This window comes from Vanellus vanellus (assembly GCF_965231255.1).
Source record: "Vanellus vanellus genome assembly, chromosome: Z".
Classification (NCBI taxonomy): domain Eukaryota; kingdom Metazoa; phylum Chordata; class Aves; order Charadriiformes; family Charadriidae; genus Vanellus; species Vanellus vanellus.
Genome location: NC_138908.1, coordinates 70434415 through 70458496, shown reverse-complemented (window position 1 = coordinate 70458496; position 24082 = coordinate 70434415). Strand labels below are relative to the sequence as shown.

General features: G+C 36.0%; 1 protein-coding gene across 1 annotated transcript in view; it reads right to left on the bottom strand.

Moving 5' to 3' along the window:
* Positions 1-24082, bottom strand: part of WDR70 (WD repeat domain 70) — a gene marked incomplete at its 5' end in the record, with an annotated part of 140027 nt that overhangs the window by 69955 nt on the left and 45990 nt on the right. The window contains 2 exons of the mRNA XM_082496965.1: positions 21840-21916; positions 23387-23540. Coding sequence (XP_082353091.1) covers positions 21840-21916; positions 23387-23540 — 231 coding nt within the window. The remainder of the gene's footprint in view (positions 1-21839; positions 21917-23386; positions 23541-24082) is intronic.

Sequence of the window (24082 nt, the reverse complement as noted above, 5' to 3'; positions counted from 1 at the left end):
CTTAGAATGTATCTGCTATCCTGGAAGACAGTATAACATATTAAAATATAAATCATATACAGAAAGGTAGACAGTCAGGAGGAAAGTAAATGATAGAAAATTTTCATTAAAAACAAAAGAATAACATTACTGTATGTCTTTTCCATTAAGAGTTATTGAAAAGATAGGCGAGTTTCTATGTAGTTACTAAAGCTCAGCAGAATTTTCCTCACATCAAAACAAATAGTCTGAACATAAGTAAAACAAAAGGCTTGGTGGGAGATATTTTACCACCTCACAAGAAAAAATAGGAAAAGAAATATTATGAGAATGAACATACAAGTAAAGAAAGAAAGCTAAGAAGGAATACAGAAGTGAAAAACAACATTAATTGTGGCAAAACAAAAAAAGGCTAACTAAAGCTAACTGCTGGACAGAAAGCAGTAGTAGAGGGTACACAGGTACGCTATTATTATGCTAGTAAGAGTCCATACTTCTGAGGAAGAAGGATTAAGATTCCACATATGTTATATTCACTGCTGCTTAGAATACAGAAAAATAGAAGCAAATTAAAAACAATGATTACATTCTAAAGATAGAATAACTGGGGGGCGGTGGAGAGGGCACACAAACAACCCCACCGCCCCCAAACAAAACAAACAGCTTCAAAAACCAACGTACAAGAATAAATTACATAAAAGGAAAATTATGTTAAATAAAGCTTTAGGTATTATTGACAGGAGAATGCACTACACTGAGCACTATCTTAAATACATTCAAATTCTGTAGAAGATAAATTGGAAGGCAAATCATTGAGGTATTAAAAAGAAAAAAAAAAAAAAAAAAAGAACAAACCAGAAACATGCCCCGTTACTTTAGATTCCCAAAAGAATGATACAGAAAAATTAAAGACATATACTGTACTGAAAACAGCAGTTGCAGGGCTCATAACTTAAAAAATAATTAATCTAGGTGTTCCAAATTGTGTGGTTGTGATGGTTTCTTCCTTGAAGAACTTTTTCTCAAGTTTAGCTCAAGGTACTTATAATAGATTCAGTCTATTTGACAAAACCCCTTTCTGCACTAAGACAGAAAAAGCTTGCCAGTTTTGAATGACTTTCTTGCTGGCACTGACAGCTAATTTGCTTTGTTTCTGTGGATGAAGACTTCATGTACAAATCTGACTGAAGAAAGAGGGTTTTTTTCTTTACATCAGCAATTAGGTTGGCAATTATGGATGCCTGCTTCAAAACATATCACTTCTCCAGTTCAGATCAGCAAAGTATCTAAGCAAGTCTTCAGAAAACCATCCACGGAGTAGGTTAGAGAACCATTCCCCTAAGATCTTTTCATTCAATCAGTAACGGGTTCCCTGATTTTAATGAATTATATCAAGCTCTGTAAGGAGTCAATACGCTCTTGAATTAATAATAATTCAAAGTCTATGCTAATGCTGCACTGTTTTAAAAATTTGAGCACTGGTATTTTCCTGAGACTATGTAGCACTTTGCACACAAGAAGCCCTTCATTTACTATTCCAGCAACATTTAACTTCAATATTATTTCTTCTATAGAGAATATTAGATAAATTACAGATATTATGTAATTGACTTCTGAAAGCTGTGACAGTAAAAGGAGGTACAATTTTGTGCCATTTTCCAAATGGAGCAAAAAGGCAATGAACTGAGACCTCATCTCCCACTTAAAGATAAGAGTGGGATGTAATCAATCTCTCTATGGGGTACATCTGATTAAGATCAAAGGGGAAGACTTCTGGTAAAGAACATCTCGACAGTTCAAGTTACTGTCACCTGCAAGAACTGAAATGACTCAAGAGCAGTCTTGCATGATACTGCAAAAGCCGGAAGAGTAAATCACTAGAAAACAGGATGCCTTCTAAAAAGCTGATTAGTCATGGCTATAAAATACTTAAGGCTCCTTTGGATCTCAAGTTCTCCTTCACTCCAATAAATAACTTGGATTGGAACTAACACTCAGCAGAACATTAAACCAGTGAAAAATCAACTGAAATTAAATTATAGCAGTCAAGAAATTAAAAGCTCTCTGAAGCAACACCTCAACTGATCCTATATGTATGACAATTAGTTTTAACCATTTTTGTTGCCGTCTTAGATCTCATTCACAGCCACTTTTCTGCAGTTCCATTAGCAACAAACTGCAATCTATCAGAGGTAAGTAACACAAGAGAGCAAATTGTAAGTCTTAAATGTATTTCAATTTTTTAAGTTACAGAATCTTCTAAACAACGCAAAGTTTGACTCAGCTGTACAGATTAACTATACACTTCGGGCTACAGAAAATTTTAAAGTGCATTTTACTTTGTACTTATGTGTGAAGTAATAACTTTCATGTGTTGTAGTACAATCCCCACAAAGCCTTATGAAAGGCTTATAAAAAACATGCCAAACTGCAGCACATAATGTGTAAGTAAGTGCAAATTAATGTATTTATCATATATTCTGGAATACACACCAAAGTGTAAGATACTTCCCTCTTCCTCCCAAAAATTCAGAAAGGAAGACAGGATCTTTTGTTGAGAAGAAATACATTTCTTAACCTGAAGTTTCCAAAGTGTTGTGACACAGTCCCACTATCTGTCTGGATAACCACGCAGAGCATAATTTTTTTCATATATTTGTCACCATAGTCTGTTCACATCATTATATTGCTGCCACTGAAGAAGCCCCTATACTCCTTTCTGACTTTATGTAAGGTTAAAAGTCTAAAGCAAAGGTTAGTGGACAATGTATTGTTAAAATTTATTATTTCTGAAGATGAAAACTAAGGGACTTATGCTCCTTTATCAGTTATGTTCTCTACATGGGGGGAAATGTTATTGTTTTGCTGGAGTTGAAAATTATTTAAAAACAGTAAAAGAAACACATAAACAGCTAAGAAAATATTTTAAACACTGTTTTTCCTTTTAAATAAGACGACCACAGAAGCGACTTGTTTCATAGCCCAATGTGATAAAAAACAATCAAGTATCTCTAGAGTTTAAACATGTTACTTTGTACTGCTCAAGCCTTCTGTTTGCCTTAAGCTCTGAAATTTCAGTCTGTTCAGAAATTCACCTTTTAGTTCACTGCACAGCCTGCTGCTACCTGAGCAACCTGATCCGAGTTGGCCTTGTGCTAAGCAGGGGATTGCAACGTATGACCTTCAGATGTCTTCTTCAACCTAAACTATTCTGTGACTCCAGACAACTTGAAAGGTTGTTTTACAATGCATTTAGAGCATATGAATATTCTTGGCAGGTACCCGCACTTCTTATACCTAAAATTCCACAAACCAACACAAATTTGTTCAAAAGCTAGTAAGACTAGAACTAAGCCAAAAATCACAACAAAGACATAAAAATACCATCAACATCACTGATTTCAAGAGCTACTGGGAGACGGATATTGGGAAAACTGCAGAACCTCCAGTTCATGACTCATGTCTGTTGTTCCTACGTGTTGTAAATGAGATGTTAATTACAAGTGCAGAAGGGAGTGGAGAAGTAAGACAAGCAGCCATCCCCACACCTATTTGGATACTCCACCGCAACCAAGGTTTAACTCGCTGCTGAAAGCACTACTACACAGGGTCAATCAAGTAGTGGGAAAATTATCAACTCATTTTTTTTCCTCACTAGAACTCAGGGATGCCTCCTCAATAATTCAGCTGTTCTTTCCATGAGTGTAAATGCCCAGCTCTACCCTTCCTTTTTACCTGGGGAATTGGCAAAATTTGTAATTCTCTTTTTCTTAGCATCACAGAATAGAATCACAGAATATCTAGAATGTGAAGGGACCAATCAGGATCATCAAGTTCAACTCCCTGCTCCTTGAAGGACCATCTGAAATGAAAACATATGACTAGGAGCATTGTCCAGATGCTCCTTGAACTCTGACACGGCCACTTCCCTGGGGAGCCTCTTCCAGGGACTGACCACCATCTTCTCAGTGAAGAACCATTTCCTAATGCCCAACCTGAACTTCCCCTGGCACAGCTCCATTCCACTTCCTCATGTCCTGTCTCTGCTGATCAGAGAGAGGAGATCAGCAGCTCCCGCTCCACTGCCCCCCATGAGGAAGGTGTAGACTGCCATGAGGGCACCCCCCGGCCTGCTCTTCTGCAACCTGAACACGCCCAGTGGCCTCAGCTGCTCCTCATAAGCCTTGCCCTCAAGGACTTGCACCATCTTGGGCGCCCTCCTCTGCACACACTCAGTTTGATGTCCATCTGACATGGAGGGGCCCAAAACCGCACATAGTACTTGAGGTGGTGCTGCACCAGTGCGGTGCAGAACGGGACAGTCACTTCCCTCGACCGGGCTGGCTGCGCTGTGCTCAATGCCCCCCGGGACACAGCTGGCCCTTTGGGCAGCCAGGGCATGCTGCTGACTTACATTCGACTTGCCATCAACCCAAACCCCTAGATCCTTTTCCGCAGGGCTGCTCTCCCGCCTCTTATCCTCCAATTTGTATGTATAACCAGGATTGCCCCATTCCAGGTGGAGAATCCAGCACTTGTTCTTGTTAAATTTCATACGGTTGGTGACTGCCCAGCTCTCTAGTCTATCCAGATCTCTCTGTAAGGCCTCTACTACCCTTGAGGGAGTCCACAGCTCTTCCTAGTTTAATATCATCAGTAAACTTACTTAATGTAGGTTCGATTCCTACATCCAGATAATTTATAAAAACATTAAAGAGCACTGGCCCTAAAGTTGAGCCCTGGGGAACCCCACTGGTGACTGACTGCCTGCCTAATGTAACCCCATTTACTATAACTCTGAGTCCGACCAGTCAGCCAACTTTTCACCCGAGATATTATGGACTTGCCTAGCTGTGTGCTGGACATTTTGTCTAGACAGATACTGTAACAGACAGTACAAAAAGCTTTGCTAAAATAAAATAATAAAAAAAAAAATCTACATCTGCTGGTTTCCCTTGCTCAACTAGATGGGTTACTTTATCATAAAAGGAAATTAAGTTAATTAAGCAGGACCTTCCCCTCATGAACCCATGCTGGCTATGACCAATGACTGTGTTGTCTCTCAAGTGTTTTTCAGTAACTCCCAGAATAAATTTCTCCATAATTTTACCAGGCACTGAAGTGAGACTGACAGCCTGTAGTTACTAGGGTCTTCCTTCTTACCCTTCTTGAATACTGGGACATTTGCCAGCTTCCACTCAACTGAAAGCTTTCAGTGAAAAGCAAGTTTGGGACACTTTCCATGTTTAGCTCTTTTCTATGATGGCACAATGCTGCTAAGAAAGCTCTTAAAAAATGAGCCATTTCTGAATTATTATTTTTTTTAATTTTTGTATACTTATATGTTTAAAATCCAAATGTGTTTTCTCTTGAAGCAAGAGAGCCATCAATAATAGATGCAAATAGGCCAGACTGGTGGTCCCAGGCTGAAATTGGCTCCTTACACAATTTCATCACTCCTGGCACCCTCAATTTTGTGGAAAGATAGCACAGTTTAGAAGTGCATGAGATGTTAAAACCTCCTCTTGCACATACCTATGACTGGTTGTTTAGACGCACAAGCTACCGCTGATTTTCCACAGCCCAAGACAGACATTCCTAAGCTGCCATTCAGTTCCTGTCACCGAAAAAGCTGAACCATCTTGTTTGAATTCACAGTAGCTGCAGAGAAGTCAGTGTCAGAAGTGCAAGTTTACCAGATACTTTCAGCCTTTGGTGAAATCACATTAACTTGTGAACTAAGTTTATAAAACTAGTTCCATTTTCAAATGGAGAAAAAAGAAGTGTATTTTCATGTTGCATCTGCTGTTTGCACATGAACAACTTGACATGCTTACTAAAGTCACTGCATTTATACACACACCAGATATATGTGCACGTATGTGTATTTCAAACTACTGTCAAGGAACTACAAATTCTTAATTTATGCTCCATCACCACTGGGTGGACTCCCTAGTTTTTGCTGTGTGAGTTTCTCTGTCTTACATTAACAAACAGAGTAAACTTCGCCTATTTCATGTACGATAAACTTGGAAGCTGTGGATAACATGAAATTCTAAACTTAGCATTTCAGAACAAACTGATCTAGTCTTGGAATAAATATATGAGACTAGGGACAGAATATCAAAATGAAATTGGAAGATCAAAGCACATTGCTTAATTGAAAACCTAGTCTTCAGCAAAAGTTTGTGTTCAAATGAGCTGCAATGTAAAAACCACTTGATTAATCAATTTCACTTCAACTATGCTATGTGGAAAGTAGAGTTTTGTTCCTGTCTACGTCTGTAATCGCCTCTGGATTTTAAAATTAACACCATTCCATAGGGTCTAGGGAGAAAGCACAAGCCACACTCACTTTCACTGAGCCAAGGACAATATAATATCAATACTTGATTAATAATTGAGGAAAAAGAATTGGTCACAATTTAGTATGCTTTGGTCCCCCATCTTCTCTGCATTGCAGCACATTTTTCTTGTTTTAAATTTTTAGTTCTTAAGATAATTTACCTGAAAATGTATGAACCCCTTAAAAATGAGGCTATGCCGTAAAAATGTCAGTTGAAAAAAACTCTCAAATGCAAGCTCTTACAACTGACTGCATTTTTTATTGCAGTAGCTAACATTTTAATCAAGAAAAACTTCAGAAAAATATTAATACAAACCTACATAGTTTATAAAGACGAAAATAGCTCTACTAACCCTTTTGTAAACATACAGCTTTCAGCAAGGGCCAGCACAGTCATTATTCAAACCCCTCTTAACCAGGCCTGCTCATTTGCTCTGCTCTCTTAATCAGCTCTGCAATGCATATATATCTATAAATAGATAAGTTAGTCTAGGAAAAGCCATCCTCACATATTTGGAGTGGACTTCACACCTTTACACATGTCAAGACAAAAAGCAAACTACTATGCCAGTGCTGTGCAAATTACTACACACATGAGAGACAGCAGCAATTTCTTGATGAAGGCACTCTTGTATTACAAACAACTTTCCAGGGGTGTTTTTGCAAAGACTTATAATTTTGGCTAATCAGGGAGATTTTCACAAAAGCAACAGAACTTTACCCCTGTACAACCACAATTTTTGCAAAATACCATGCCTCTATGCCAAAGGATGAGAACTTGCACTGTTCCAGAGACAGGAGAAAGAAAAAATTCACCAGAACTTAACATAATTGACACATATAATTCCTATGCCTCATTATAGGAAACAGCTGAATTGCTACAGCTGAAATAAAAAGTAAAATATCAAATATGTGAGGACAGATAAGGTGGATATACAAATCCTCTTGTGTACTTTGATATTCATAAATACCAATTCTGCTTTATTTTTGTCTGATGCAACTCTTGAGAACAAGTTTTTAGGTAATCTACATTGTATTTCAATGTAGGTATGTAAGCAATAACTCTATAGTGCACAGAGTATATAAAATACTGGTTAAACCAGGTTTGTGTGGAAGCAAAACATATTATATTTTACACAGGTAAAAACTGGGAGACCTAAAATCTCTGTAACTGACAGAGGAATAAAAAAAAAAAATTAAAAAAATTATTTTATCTTGGGACCAGGTACCAGATTATCAGTTCCTTGCTCTGCATGTTTACTTGTGTACATGCACACAAACATCTGGTTTCTTTGAAGCCATAAAATTTTGTTCCTTCATGTACCTCTAACTTTTCTCCTGCTTTGGATTTTATGAATGTAGCACTAGTCACATACATTCGGTATTTAATTCTGAGTAATATTATCTGCAACAGTTTGAGAGCGCCTTAAGTAAGTTAACTTCCAATTCACAAATATTCATTACAAGAAATAAAACTTGTAAGGCTCACTACCTTAAAGTCTTCCTATATTATGGCATTGAATATGCATGACATACTTTAAAGTTATATTCCAAATAATTATATGCATTTCCAAAGTGGGCAGATCTACCACATCTCTACTGCTTTTTTAAGCATTGCAATATTTTGTACTTTCCCAAGACCTTACATTCTTGAAATTAGTAGACTGCACCAGCACTTCAGCTTTCACTTGAAAGAACCACAAAGAGCTTGAAATATTAAGCACGTTCAGACTAAAGGCTCAGAAACAAGGAAACAAATAAGCAACCTGTTAAATATTTAAATTATTTGTATTTTGAATAAATGGATGTTGTTATATATGTACCTGAAAAACCTACTTAGTGTTATCTAAGATGTTACCATGTGCCTGTTTCATTGCTAAATCATTCATGTGAACGTAACCTGAAGAGGAAGCTTTTTAAACCAAGGCACTAACTTTCTACTAAAGCAGAAGAGTAACGTTCACATCACTCATTCCACTAATTCTGTGATAAGAGTGCTAACCTTCAGCATGTGGAACCGCTGTGGAGTTTGCACAACTACTTTACAACTGCATGGACTGTTCCCCAAAATACCAGAACCTGTGAAACTAAACTATAATGCTATTATTTTTTATGTACAGTGCTCAGGAGACTATTAACGTCATCTAGATCCTTCTAAACATGGGTCCTGGGTTTAAAAATTAGCCATTCTATTGTCACTGAGAGAGTTGTCACTCTACGGCTAAACTTCATGTAAATAAACAGGAGCTATGTAAAATACACTAGACACTCTTTGTCTACATGAAAAAACTTTTACAGCAAACAAGCTGTGGCCATGGACTGCACAAGTCTACTCTGCTCCTCTGAGGTAGTCTCTCTGCATGAAATAACTGGAAGCATATATTCCACGCTGTATTTCAATGGAAATATTGATTCAATGGTCCAAAAAGTCACCTACAAAAGTGTATTTTTATATTAGCACTATACTCACTAGTGTCCTTAAAAAATAACCAGAAAAAATCCAAAAGGAAAAGCAGTTCATGCTGCAGATAGATGCATGCTGGGATGAAACATCAGCTTATAGACAAGTAATTAAAGTTATTTTCAGAATTATTATAATTTGGATGAAAAAATAGTCTGTTTTTTAAATAACACTCCTAGAAAAAAGTTCTAAAGCCAAATTTTAACTCAAACCGAATTCTGTTTAAAGTTAAATTATTTGCTAGGATTTACAATAAATATGCTGATAGAATAATTAATTTTTAAAGCTTAAGTGTATACCACCAAAAAAGGAAAGACACCTTTTTTCTTCTCTGAAACTCTTCAGTACCTGTTATTTTGCTATCCGTTTAATTCACCATGAGCCACACAACAGAAGGAAGCTACAAATGAGTACAAGTAAATTATTTATTTTGAAGGAAGGAATGTATATGGTCTAGTAAGTTTATGATGACAAAAGAAGATCTGCATCTTATCTCACCAAAAGTTCAACCTCAGGAGACTGAAATGTTTGCCAGCAGGTTCTAAATCATACAGACACCAATGAATGCAGATCTTAATTGTAGATATTAGCTGACCAGAAGTTTCCACTACCATTAATGAGCTAAACTGAAGAATATCGATCAGATGTTTTCTGTCCTAGCAAACAGAAGATTTCACAAATCAGAGGTCTTGAATCTTTTCAAGAAAGTAGACGATAGGTTCCCAAAACCAAACTAATCCCTCTCAAGAGAAATGCATTTAATATAAAGCTTTATTAGCATATACTTGAACAATAAAATTAGCTTAAAAAGAATAGCATTATTGCCATAAAGGGACCATGAAACAATCTACTGGGGAATAATTCAGAGACAACAAGGGAGAGGAAAAAAAAAATCAGGTAAAAAGTCAAAGAGGAATTGGTTGATCACACTGTGAAGGCAGATTGATTTTGAAGGGGTAACACGCAACTTAAAAAGAAAAAAATCTTGTAACTTATGTGCTACAGAAAGAACTATTAGATCCATTTCCCACCAGAAGTTCCACATAGACAGTTCTGCCATCCTCAGAAGGACTATGTATGGACTTCTTCCTAACCTCAAAAAGTTGAATAACTTCAATAGACATCCACAGCTCAAGCCTCAAACCATTATCCGTAAGTACCTAAGCCACATGTATAAGTTGATCACAGTTTTTATCACCAAGAAATCTACATGTCCATTCCAACCTCAGGCTTATTAACTGGTGTTTTGTGAGCTCATTGATTTGTTTGATAATTAAAAGAGAAATTTTGTCCACCAATTTCTATGTGAAGGCTACAAATGGTAGAGAATTTACTGCATTTCTCCCTAAATAATCAGTTCTACAGTCACATAATCCCTCTGTTGACAAAGAAATACTTTTTCTCTCCTATTCAAACCTTGCTAACTTCTGATCACTGGATCTAGTTATGTCTTCAACAATTTAAAGAAATATCAACTGTCAGACATTTTATCTCCATTTCAATATTTCTTTACTACTGCCAAGTCTCTTAATACCTTATTCAATAAACTGAAGCATATTCAGCTCCTTGAGTCTATTAAGTGAAGTTTCAGGATTCTTCTCTGACATTTTTCCTTTTCACTGTCTTTCAACATCCTTTTTAGGCTGCTGTCATTGGAACTAGATGCAGAACTCAACTGCAGTCTCAATGGTAATTGTTGAAACAAAACACTAACATTATATCCTTTACCAATGTCAACAGTAGAAGTTAATTCTCTCTGTGTGTATGGATTTTTAAAAGATGTGTATCTGTTCTTCCATAGCTTCATGCTAAGAGCTTATATGCAATTAACCCTACATAACTTCCAGAAAATGGGTCTAATTTTAAAAAGATTCTTCTCCATGGATGACCTCACATGCTTCTTCATGCAGTTCATGAACAAATTTGCTTTCATTACCAGTTACTAATACTTAGTTTTCAGGTTTTACTAGAAATAGATTCACACTTTCTCTGATAAAATATGCTTAATTAAAATAATTTATAAAAATGTAAAAGTTCTGAGGCAATAGTCCAATCCTACAAAACTGCATTAGAAACGTTGTTTTGATTACTTCAGATTACCAGTTTTAAAATCTCTCCCTATTAGCCAGTCCAGATGATGTATGTCAAACATCTCAGGTGTATTTACAAGATTAATTGTTTAAAAGTCACAAACTAAACTCACTGGAATTAACAGAAAAAAAATCAACATATTTCTGATTGTAATTTACTGCTTGTAACTTACTAATGGCTACTATACAAAAATTTATAAAATATTTGATTAAATATGCAAGAGAAGATTCTCTCACAAAAACCCATACAGAATTTCCATGATACTCTATTCCACTTGCAAAATGGGATTTATAAGCCTCAAATAGAATTTTCTGAAATTAAAGCATTTCTGGACCAACCATCATTGAGTGAAACCACACACCTTTGAAAAGACTACCAATTGAGAAATGCAATTTCAGACTGTTCCACTTCGTTTCATGAAAAACAAAAACCACCCAACATATATGTCTTAGGCGCTAAACAAGTAGATTATCAGTGGGATTTTAACTAAAACATATATTTATATAACATGAGGACCCTGATAAGAGGAACAGTTTTAAATTTCATTACGCAAACCATGAAATTACCTGCAATTCCAAATGTCAAAATACAACAGCAAATATTTTCCCAGAATTTTGATCTATAGGATATCAACTACTGTTGTGGTTTAGCCTGGGCTGCCCACTAATCATTACTGCATAACTTCAATACAGAATCAGATTTGAACATTAATCACGGCAATTTAATTTTATTTTCTTAGACAGAATACATATTTTATCTTTGTATGTAAGTGCCAAAATAAATTCTTGTCTACCCTACTTTACTTTCTCATTATCAAACAAAAACATTTGAGTTTAGTTTACTAAGTCTATTGTACTTCCCATTATTACTAGAATAATCAGAGAACTCTGGTCATTCAAATAAGATGCATATCTCATGAGAAAATAGTCCTTTAAATTGAGTTATAGGTTAAAATAACCAGTGAATACTTGCGAGGAAAGGATTTCATCTTCTTATAATAAAAGACATAATAAATTCTTCATGGGAGAAGACAGGAAAGGAAATTGCCATAGTGAAAGGTACTTGTGGAACGAAGTCATCACAATGGAAGTGTCTGCTCAACAATCTCTGTATGACTCAAAAACATGGGAATTTTCCTATCAGTTCTTAAAACGGCAAAGTCCTGTCTTCTTCCCTATCTGATACCCAGCTGAGCTGATGGAAATATTAAAACTTCCAGTCTCCCATCATTTCTATCCTGCCAGAAGTTACTTACCCCTCAGATCTGCTAACGGGGCTCCTCAAAAGTATGATCTAATCCATCTAAGTCAAAGTAAGCCAAGACCAGGAAAGATGTAATAATTAAACAGTTCTTCCAGTCTGTCTCATTTTGACAGCAAGGGATTAGGGAACAAGTCCCAAGAAAGCTTATCCATATAATCTACGTTTTGCACAATACAGATGAGAAGTGAAATACTAAGTGTTCTGGGACAAGAAAAGAAAATACATCCCTGGAAGTGTTCAATGCCAGGTTGGACGGGGCTTTGAGAAACCTGGTCCAGTGGCAGGGGGGTTGGAACTAGATGGTCTTTAAGGTCGTTTCCAAATGAAACCATTCTATGATATACACCGAAACTACTGCCTTCCCATGCTAAGCTAAGAACCTTGTGATTGACTAGCAAAAGCCAACTTCCTTTGAAAAGGCTGTCCCTTGTTGCTCCACTCACTGCATAGTTCTAAAACAAGAAAATTGTTCAGGAAGTACTGAAGTACTATGAATACTTAAATTCTGTGCTTGCCAGATAAACCAACCCTTTTTTTTAATGTATATTTTCATCTAACACAAAAAAGAACTTTCAAGTTTCTTGCTGTAATAAAAAATGGCATTACCTTGGTATGACTTAAAAAAAAAGACACAGAACAATTCTATTATGTTATGTTTTAAATTAACTCTGAAAATTTGCCTAAACTGTAACATTGCCCTGGGAAAAAAGTATCTCATAAAAATCTTGAAGAAAAATTTTCAAACTTCAGAATTTCATCTTCATATGGAGCATTTCACATGAGGTGAATAGATGTGTATACACACCTGCACATATATATGCTTGACACAACTTGAAAATAATTATTTAGTTTCCTAGGATGGAAGTCCAAGCCATACTACACCACTGGCAAATTCAGTCATTTCACCTCAATATTATTGCACTCCCTACTCTATAAAGCAGTATGGTACAACTAGATATAATTCAGGGTGGCCTTTCTGGGGAGTAATAACTTTGGATGCCAAAGCAGATCCTATGCTCTGTAACATGCAGCTTGTTTTAAGAAGTAAATCTAGAAACTGCACGAAACAACAAGCCTAAGACTTTGCAATTAAACAAAGATTTTTAAATGATCCCCTAGATAAAGGTGAAACATTAGTAGTTATTTTCAAGTACGCTTTGCCAACTAGTCTGCAAATTTGTGAAGACAGATGCAGTGTTGAAGGTTCTAATGGAAGTTTATACAAACATCTTGGAAGTAGCCTTGGTATGGCTATCTTAATGGTCTCACCAGTTTTCAAAGCTGCAGACTGATCAGTGTTAACTGTATTTATTACATAAAAAATGTTTAATACACTGAAGGTGTTACAACTAATAATATTTATCCAAAATCTTTCTTTAGTGTTGAAGTTTGTTTGGTGCTTTTAAACAAAAGTCGGTATATATAACAATTTTAATTGTCTTATTTCTTTCAATACATTATTCACAAAATGTACAAATACTGCACAACAACAAGACAATATAACTACACTTACACTGAACTGCACAAGCCCAGATTCTGCTTTCACCTATGTTTTCATATGCACAGTATTATTGATACTTAAAACATTCAAGGAAAGTAAAATTATAGCTTCAGTTCTCCAGTTGTCAACCAAGCTATTCAGACAAACTCCAGGGTTGTATTCACTTAGAGAGTAATCATCTTAGGCTGAGAGGCTATCAACCTAGAGTGAGCAGACAGTATGTAACCTCAAGATTAGATTATATAAATCCAGGACAAATGCCATGTAATCCCAGTTTCACAGCCAGCAGAGCTGTCCTTCACAGTGCATGGCCAAGCAGGCTGGAGATACCAAATCTCACACTCTCCTGAGAACATACTACCATGAAAAATAAAAAATAAAAATCTAAGGAGCAAGTATGTGAACTGTAGTAGGTGATTTGGCTCTAAAGCTTATGGGGCACAGACGTCATCAACTGCAAACAGGACCGTTTTGGCTGAAGTGAGCTTTGCCAGTTCAAGACAAGCAGAATAGCACGTGGACAGAAGAGTAAACAACTACTCTGTAGGCAGGAAAAATGACTGTGGGCCATCTTCAGCAGTACTATTCCAGGCCTTGCTCAAATCTCTCTTCTGTCAAGCAATCAAGCCTTTATGCAGTTCTGGGCCTAACTAAAGGAACACTTGCCAGAAAACAATGGTCATGAAGGAGAAGTCCTATACTGATAGCTGTCACCTACCTACACGTACATAGAAACAAGGCAGCTAATGGGAGACGAGACAGCAGATATTCTAGATGTGAACCTGGTTTACAGAAGGAATTGGCTAATGTATAAAAAGTTAAAGGTAGCTGAGATAAAAACGATCATGAAATAGCACTGTTCACTAAGATGTATCAAATTTCAACAGGCCCTACAAGTACTAGGACTTAAGTGATGTCCTAAAGGAGATAAAATTCTTCTAAACAGCATTGCTTGCAAACATTAGATGAATATCATGCAAAACTACTATCTACACCACTTGTCCTTCACAAATTATATTTTACATGCTTTCAACTACAAATCATATTTGCAAATTTAATTACGCTTATTGTCAATTGTTCCATTAAAAAAGGCAGATAAGCTACCATTGTCAAACACTTAATAGTTTTAATCTATTTTTAAAAGAAGTATTTTAAGAATGTATTCACTTTTCCTTTCCGAACACTCTCCATGGTCATCACTTATTCTACTTCTCTTTCTTTTTCATTAAGACACAGAGAACATTTACTAAGCAGCAGTATATGATTAAAAAAACATTTAACACCCTATCCCATGGAGCAGAGTAGCTTCATATTTGAAACATAAGTTTAACAGAAGGGTATGGGTTAAATTGTACCTTAAATGCAAAATTTTATTTCTGAAGATTTTAAGCTACTTTGCTGAAATATCTCCATCTATGTAATCGGAGATAGAGCTACACTGAAGCACAATTTATCCCTAAGAAACTTACTAGAGAGGTTACCTGATGATGCCAGTCAATACTCCCTATGATACCTTTTAAAGAGTATGAACATTAAATTACCAGAGGGTGAGAGAGGGAAGACTTGAGAGGAATGTTCTACAGTAAACCAGCTGTTAAGCAACCACAACCCCAGCTGCAATGACAAATTACAAAGTTCAGGACTGCTAAATTTCAAGTTTGGCTGCGATTCTACTTCTAAAAGGAAAAAATATATGAAAGTAGGGACATAGAACACCTGTTGCTGGAACATTTAATATCACTGAGCCCTCTTGCTTATTCATACAGCACTACCTATCACATTTGTGATAAGAAAACATCCAAATAACAAAAACAATATTATCCGTTTCCTCTTCCTCCTTTGTTTTAACATAGAATTAAGTCAACTGATATTTTGAAATTATATAAACAAGGAGTTAGTTATGTCTTAAAACACGGGGTATCTTTTTAGGTCACTCTGCTCAGGTTAATTTCCAGAGAGGAGAACAAATTCTTAAGTCTTTCTCATTTTCAAAATTTTCTTTCACTTTCAGGCAATGCATTAACGTTGGCATTTCTGTTACTGTAAAATTTACTGCAGTTCTGTAGACATGCTCAACATACCGCTGATAAATTGACAGATGCTTGCCTTAATAAGCGCATGTTCCAAATAAGCCTGAATAATGTGGTAAAGTAATTATGAAAAAAACAAAGACATTGTTGATCACACACTGTATCTGAGCCTTATCTAGAACGGCAAGGAGTACATGGAATTAAAAGGGACTGATCTTTCAGGAATAGCTGGGGGGTATTTAAAGTTCTAGGCAACATATAGTCGTAAATGAAAAGATAGCCTGTGCAAGAAGAAAGTTTAAATCAAGTTAATACCAGCACTGAAGAGAGCTTTGTATGTATGCTTTAAAAACAGTGAAAGGTTGGTATGAATTAACAACAGCCGAATTAGTGAAAATCGAAATTATCATATATCTGTAAGGGAAACTTTTAAAGACAGAAATACTGCAGTTCCATGGAGAAGACAAATTAGTTTCTATGTCTGTCTTTTGATACAATTTTATTCTAATCACTTGAAATGTTGGAAAGCTAAAAGCAAAATTACACAGTTCTGAGAATATATGCACAAGATTTAATCTAGCTAAAAAATACATTCAAACAAAGAACCTTGCTAAATCTCTACATTAATTAGTGCTATTCAAGGTTAACCACCGGATTACTTCCAGAGCTGAAAAATTTCTTACCTCCTTCTGCAACTAAACACTAGCAAACTCTGAACAATCTGTAATAGCCCAACAAAATTATTATTCATCTCTAATTCAAGAATAATGAAACTATTTGTTTGGAAAATAAGTGTTTGGGTTTTTTTAAACTTACTACAACATGCAAAAAAGAAATGGTATGGTATTACATGTTTTAACAAGCCATCATCTGCAATGTTTTCAAGGAAAACAAAGTGAAGTGAACTACTGTAAGTTATATATATTCACTAACAATTGCATAAGTGGACGGGAACTTATACGTTAATAAGAGCGGTTTTCAGACTTATTCTATAACTGCCGGGTCTAGGGTCTGGCTCATTCCAGTGTGTAAGCCGACCAGCTTCTGCTTCTCTCATATAGGAGCCAGAAGGAACAGTGTCTTTTTCTTATGTAGTCTCTTCCTGAGTTCCTTGAACAGTCATACAAAACACACTGAGACTCCCTGCTGGTAACCCATATATCTACAGTCTGAAGTAATAAATTTACAAACAGCATAATAACCACAAATTAGAATACATTATATTCAAAACCTACTTATAGAATTTATCTTTTTAAACGTAGAGCAAATTTAAATGCAATTAATAAAGCACAAGAAAGAGATCATCTCACAAAAGTATTTCTTTTACAATTTCTTTTACAATTCTAAGAGCCTTCATTTGAATTACTTTTTAGTTCTGGATACCACTAACAGCCTTAATCACCTGGAATCAAATGAAACTGTCAAGTGTGTATAAAGACTATCCCCAAGGAAGAACTTGAGTTATAGCAGGTTAACATAAAAGAAATACGTATTTAAAATATTTTAAAAGCATTTATTTAAAACATATTTAAAATGTGTTATTTTCATTTGACTCCACAAATCCACTTGCAAAGTTCGTTTAACTTCTTCAAGCATCATGAAAACTCCTGCTTTCAATATACCAACTAGAAAATGCAATCTTCTTTCCTTACTTCATTTTTAAACTGCATGCAAGTGACAACCGTTCAATTAAAGAGAAAGACAATGCAAATGCTACAGCAGTCAGATAAAATATACTCCACAAATAGTTCTAACATTCAGTTTATGAATGACTTTTCTCTAGAGGCGTTATCTAGAAGCACAGAATATATAGATTAGGGTTTAACAATGCACTAACATCCCTCAGGCATTCCCCTGTGTCCTCTTCTCCTTCAACTTCAGACACTGCCATTCAGCATGCCTCCAGGAGCATGACACACATGCTTCAACTGTTACTTTCAGCAGCTTCCAAACTCGATAAACTGAAAACCCTTACACCTTTTCTTGCAAGCATCTTTAAAAGCAGGTGTTGGTTCTGGCAACCAGGTCTGGAGTACACAGAAGCTCACCGCACAGAAATACTGACCAAGCAAGTGGTGAAATCTCTATTTAAGAAGTAATACTGCTTTGCTTTAGTGTTTCATGTGATGTCCAACAGAGGCTAAAGCCAGCAAAACTGGAAGATGTTCAACCTTCCTTCATGCCTATTAAAGGCAACACTGGTTTCATTCTCCTGCATCCATACACTCAGGATTGACCCTCTAAAGGGTCCTGTTTTGGTGTTTAGTGTTAGGTGTCTTTCTCCACACATGCCACTTGTGGCAGGTCCTTTTCCAAGGTGAGGATTAAATCTAAAACATAGAATCACAGAAACATTTAGGTTGGAAGAGACTTTTAAGATCATCAAGTCCAACCGTTAGCCTAACGCTACCATCTAGAGATACAGAGAGCACCACATTCCCTATTAAAAGATCCAGAGCAGTTACCATAGTTCAAGTAATTTGATCTTACATCAATGTCTAGTACAAATTTTAGAATAAAACTAACAGAAATCTACTGCAAAATTTCCAGACCTCATCTTCATTGTATACAAGAGCAGCTGTGCACTGTCAGGAGAAAAAACTTTGAGATGAGTAGGTGCGTGATTTCATCTTTTCCTCTGAAGTGCAGTACTGTAAAGCTTTTTGTTTCTTCTCTTATGAATATTAGTTTTCTTGATAAAGTATGACAGAGAGGAATACGTTGAGGACTGTGAATGCCAAATCACATCTGTGTATAAAGTCAGGAATGTCAAAATTGGGAACAGGTAGGTCCCCTGCCCTGTAGAAAGACTGATTCAGGACTGGGACACTTTTTCTTTTTTAAAAAAAAAAAAAACTAGATGACACATTCTTACATGAAGTCTCTATGTACCAAAGCCACACAAAGATATATCGGGCTCTGTCTCAACACCTTCCTCGAGAGAGAAGACCTTACCAACAGTTAACCTATTTGCATGAAAACTACACCAACGTTAGATATAAAATCACTGCAAAAACATTGTATCTTGAGAACAATCCACATACTACACAGTTTCAACAGTAGTATAGCACGAAATTCCATCTTAACTATTAACTGTCACTGAAAAATACATAAAAATATAAGAAACATCCAACTAAATCTGACCATACATTCATTCAGCACTGTATTCAGTCTTTGACCACAGCAATAATAATGCTGACCACATCTGGCCATTATGGTTTATTCCCTTCATTCCCTCTCACTATCCACAACTGTCATACAAGAGACATTATAACGACTATTGCACTTTCTATCTGTTTGTCAGTCCTTCTAAACATGAATTTTCCACATCTCTTTTTAAACCTACCTCCACAACCTCCTATGATAACACATTCCAATATATATTTGGACAGTATCCAAAATTAAGTATTTTCTTTTATCAGTTTAAAACTTAACTCCAGGCACTTTCAACAAATGCCTCACTATAAGAGGATTTGGCAAACAACAGTTACACATTCAGCTCATCTACCATCTTGAATATTTTGCAAACTTTGATGACATCCTACCCCTATTTAGACCTCTTCTCTCTAAAGAGTGCTAGTCTTTCAGTCAGAGCTGGTAAGGCCACCATCTCCAAAGCTCAAGTTCTGTTATAGCTGTTTTGTTTGCTCTGCCCGCAACACAAACCAAGTTTTCACGTAGACTCTTCAACAGTTTCTTATTTCTGCAAGGGTGTCATTAAGTGAAAATCTATTGACTCAAAAAAAAAAAAAGCGCCAGCTTTACAAATCTGTGAAGTATAGTTTTTCAACACACAGGGCCAGGTGTAAATACCCAATTAAATGAAAAAATAGACAGGCAGATAGACAGAGAGTTGTAACATTCAATCACATCCATAAACACATTCTACGAATTATGTAGAATAATCAGTATGAAAGATGAAATTCTTCATTTCTGGAATGCTTGATATAAATCCAATTTTTTAATTGTTTTTACTTGAAATTCAGAAAATCCATTTCCTTTAAGCACAAATCAATAACAGTTCTCAATTACCTATTGCTGGTGTGGCCCATTTCTTTCTTTAGCTTTAAACATCTCTGGTCTGTAACCTAAAGTATTCTAATGTTACTTTGCTAAGTAAAATATTCTCTGCAATTACCATAATAAAGCATCTTACAGCAGTTACTTTTCCTCATTCAAAAACCACTAGACAGTACCTTCACTTATTTAGAGTTCCATTTCCACTTGAGCATTCTTCAACATTACAAAAGCAATGGCAAGACCCACCACCAGAAAGAAGTCAGAAATTCACTTGATACTGTATACTACCAACAACTGCTGTCATTTACTAATGAAATATACATTTTCAAAGGCATGCTACTCAGTAACAAACCTTTACACAACATAATTAACAAAACCAACACTTTTATTTATCTCTTTGAATTAAGTTTTTTGAATTAAGCTCATTAGACATCGGCATAATCAGGTGACCTTCCTTACTCAGACTCCTGCTTTCTTAGTTCAGCAGGCTCCATGTGAGCCAGCAGCGTGCCCTGGCAGCCAAGAGGGCAAACCCGGGGTGCATCAAACACAGCACAGCCCACCAGTCAAAAGAGAGGATTATCCCGCTGAGTTCTGTGTTGGTTCAGCCTCACCTTGAGCACTGTGTGCAGTTCTGAGCCCCACAGTTTAAGAATAATGTGAAGGGACCTGAATGCGTCCAGAGTAGGGCAATAAAGCTGGTGAAAGGGCTGGAAGGAATGTCCTGTGAGGAGCAGCTGAGGAATTTTGGGCTTGTCTAGTGTGGAGAAAGTCCACACAATGAGGTGCAACCTCATTGCTCTCTACAGCTTCCTGAGGAGGGGACATGGAAGGGGAGGTGCTGAGCTCTTCTCCCTGGTACCCAGTGACAGGGCGTGTGGGAATGGTTCAAAGCTGCACCAGGGGAGGTCTAGGCTGGACATTAGGAAACATTTCTTTACCCAGAGGGGGGTCAGACACTGGAACAGGCTTCCTAGAGAGGTGGCCGATGCCCCAAGCCTGTCAGTGTTTCAAAGGCATTTGAACAATGCCCTTAATAATGTGCTTTAACTTTTGATCAGCCCTGGAGTGGCCGGGCAGCTGGACTAGATGATTGTTGTAGGTCCCTTCCAACTGGAACTATTCTATTCTAGTTTACAGCTCCAATCTTAATGTGAATTAGTGATTAAACTTTGGAGACTTTATAGTTTGTGTTCTTATTAAATTTCACATATGGAATACTGTCTTTAAGTCCTGTGTTGCAAATTAAGCAATACAAATTTTCCTTTTCACATGATGTGTCCAAATCCTGAAAAGACCTGTCACTAGCATGAAACAAAATGAAATAGGTTTAAAATAAGTTTCCTGTAATTAAATACTTTTCAGCCATGTAGTGTCTCTGAAAATGCAATTATGCAGCCATTTATAGTAGCGTTTATGTGGATTTTACTTGCTTGACCAGATCAATTCAATTCACAGCAATTCAAGCATCAGGAATGCACTGAATCTGTATTTGGTACAGTAATTAGGCACTTGCTTAGACAGGACAAAATTAGACAATCTTCATAATTTATAATATCTAAATTTGATTTTTCTCTATCTACAAACTATTTAACCTAATTAAAAGCTGTAGTAATGCCTAACTACATTCAAAAAGAACAAACTTTTTAAAGTATCGATTCTACCATTTAATAAATATTCCTATTATGGAAGTAAAACTTTTGTGTCTACAAGATGGAAAAAATACATAGTTGGCTTAACCTGCATTTAACATAAAACTTGCAACTTCTAATTGAAATACACTGTCTTCCCAGCAAATTCAGTTACATTTGAGTCTCTACAAAGGAATTATTCTACTCTGAAGATATATTGGGTAAAGTTAAGTTTTGTCCCAGAATTTTTATAAAAACATTTAACCAACAATGTTCATGAAATATCATTAAAAGTAATTTTAAATTACAAAACTAAAACAATAGAGGCAAAATACATTCAGTATCTAGAGCTGAAACAAATAAAATTTTTGCTTCCAGATCTCACCTAATATTGTCCTGAGAACTTGCTCTAGATTTAAAAGGATGATATCTAAAGCAAATTAGGGCACAATATTAAAACACAAAAGCCAAACAAGCCTCTAGAACACCCCTGACAAAGACAGATCTCAATACTCACCCATCATTAGAACATGTCAAAAATTCTTCTTTGATTTTTGGATGCCAACAGCCTGAATTGAGCATTGCTGTGTGACCCTAAGGAAATAAACACACAGAGGTCTTACAGGGTTTTGTAAGATGTCTTCCAAGGTTTTACATATTTTACTCCAAATCCTTCAAGTGGAATCACATAAAAGCCGAAGGCCCTTCTGACCACAACAATGGTTGACCGACATCACAATGATTTAACAGATTTTATGTACTCTAATCCATTTCATCCTTGCTTATTTCCATTTTTGAATCATAAAAACCCTGCCATTCTTCTGTTTATATTTTTTTCTTTCAGAAAGTGGCATGGAATCAGACTTCCCCTTTTTCTCTTGGGAGAGCTGTAATTCAGAGAAAGGACGAAATAACAGGCATCGATATGGTGTCATACAAATTGTTCCAAGCTATGCAAAAATAACAGGAATAACAAGAACTACCAGAGTGACACAATATACATACTCAATGCCAAACTACATTAGCCAAAGACCTTGTGGGAGAAAACTGAGGAAACAGAATTTGAGAGCTAAGATTGATTTAACCTCAGGTGAATTTTTCATAAACGATTAGAAGTTGCAAATTGAGTAGTCAGCCCTGTTTCTTTAAGATGGAAAAAAACAGAAGGTAAGGATTTTATCCAAAGTAAGTGATTGCCATTATGGTGACTATGAACATAAAATGTCTTGTCCAGTTGGCTTTACTACTTTGAAGTACAGCCACAAGCTCATTGACTACATTCAAAGAGAAATTTGGAAACTACTTCTGCAACATTGGAATTACTTCAGTTTGCTCTAAGCACAAATACGGAGAGAAATACCAAAAAGTTAATGGGGCAATATAACAAATAATTCAATATTTTGACTGTTGGACCACAATACACTGGAATTCTAGAGGTTTACAAGAGAAAGAAAATCTGAATTATTTTTAAGTAAACAAGAACTAAAGCAGATGTTACTATTTCATGGTTTTATATACATATCACTAGCCAAAAGAAATAGTCATCTGACAAGAACAGCCTTAGGCAAAACAGCATTTAGCCTAGTTATTTGGCAATATACTTCACAAGCAATAAATAAATCAACTTTATCATCAGTTTGAGCTGTAGATTTTATCATTACTTTTTAGGCTTAAGCTATTTAAAAAACTGACCTGAATTTAAATCATCTATGTAAATAGAATCCTTATCTAATATAGTTTGTGGAGATAGGAAGGCAGAGTGGTCAAAACAGCAATCAAATGTTGTTAAAATACTCAAAAATAGGAATCAGCCCTTCTCCATTTGCATTTTAACTTCCATTAAAAACGTACACATTGTTGCTTATTAGTCTTTTCTAGCTGGGTCTTGAAAACCTTCATGGATGAAGGTCCCACAACTTCCAGCGCACATCAATATATGGGACTATTGCATCCCAGAAGTAGGGCTTTGCATTCTTCCTCACTGAACTTCATGAGGTTTCTTGTTAAGAGTAAAAATACACTATATTGTCAGTCTTCCAGCATTCAATTAATTTCTGACTTTACCTTTGTGTTTGTCATATCCACAATGTATTGGTCTCCTTTTATGCATTCCATTACTGGGAAGCCATCTCTGTCAAGAACTTTTGCCTGGGAGTTACCAGAGACAACGAGAATGACATCTCCTGTGCTGCTATACTGTAAAGATTTGATTTGGTGACTAAAAAGAAAAAAAAAAAAAAGAAAGAAAACAGTTCAATTCCTTTCACTTCCTGTAAGCCTGCACTAAAACAAAAGTGTCAATGGTGAGAAAATGCATTGCAGAAATAAACCTGTATACATTCCTATACTAAAAAGGTGGGAAAAAAATATCTGATATCAATGGATTAAAGCTTTTTATTCCTCTGTGTGTGTGTGCATGTCACATTTCCTTCTTCAACCACACAGCATGTCAAACAATGTTATTTACAAAGCTGGCACCTAAAACGTAATTTCTGGCAAACACATTTAACTTTAAGAATGCTCTTATAACTCCAAGTGAAAAATAGTATGTGTCAGATTCAGCTCTTCAGGGCTGAAAATCCGTTTTCATTTTCTCAAAAGCAATACATGAATTTACAGTGATCTATAAACTACCAGAAAAAAGGATATTATAGTCCTACATAAAATTTGACTATACAATGCATACTAGCAAGTTAGTCATATGTCAGCATTCTTGCACCTTTTTCTACATTCAGGGCTACAGTTTCATCTGAATCTTAG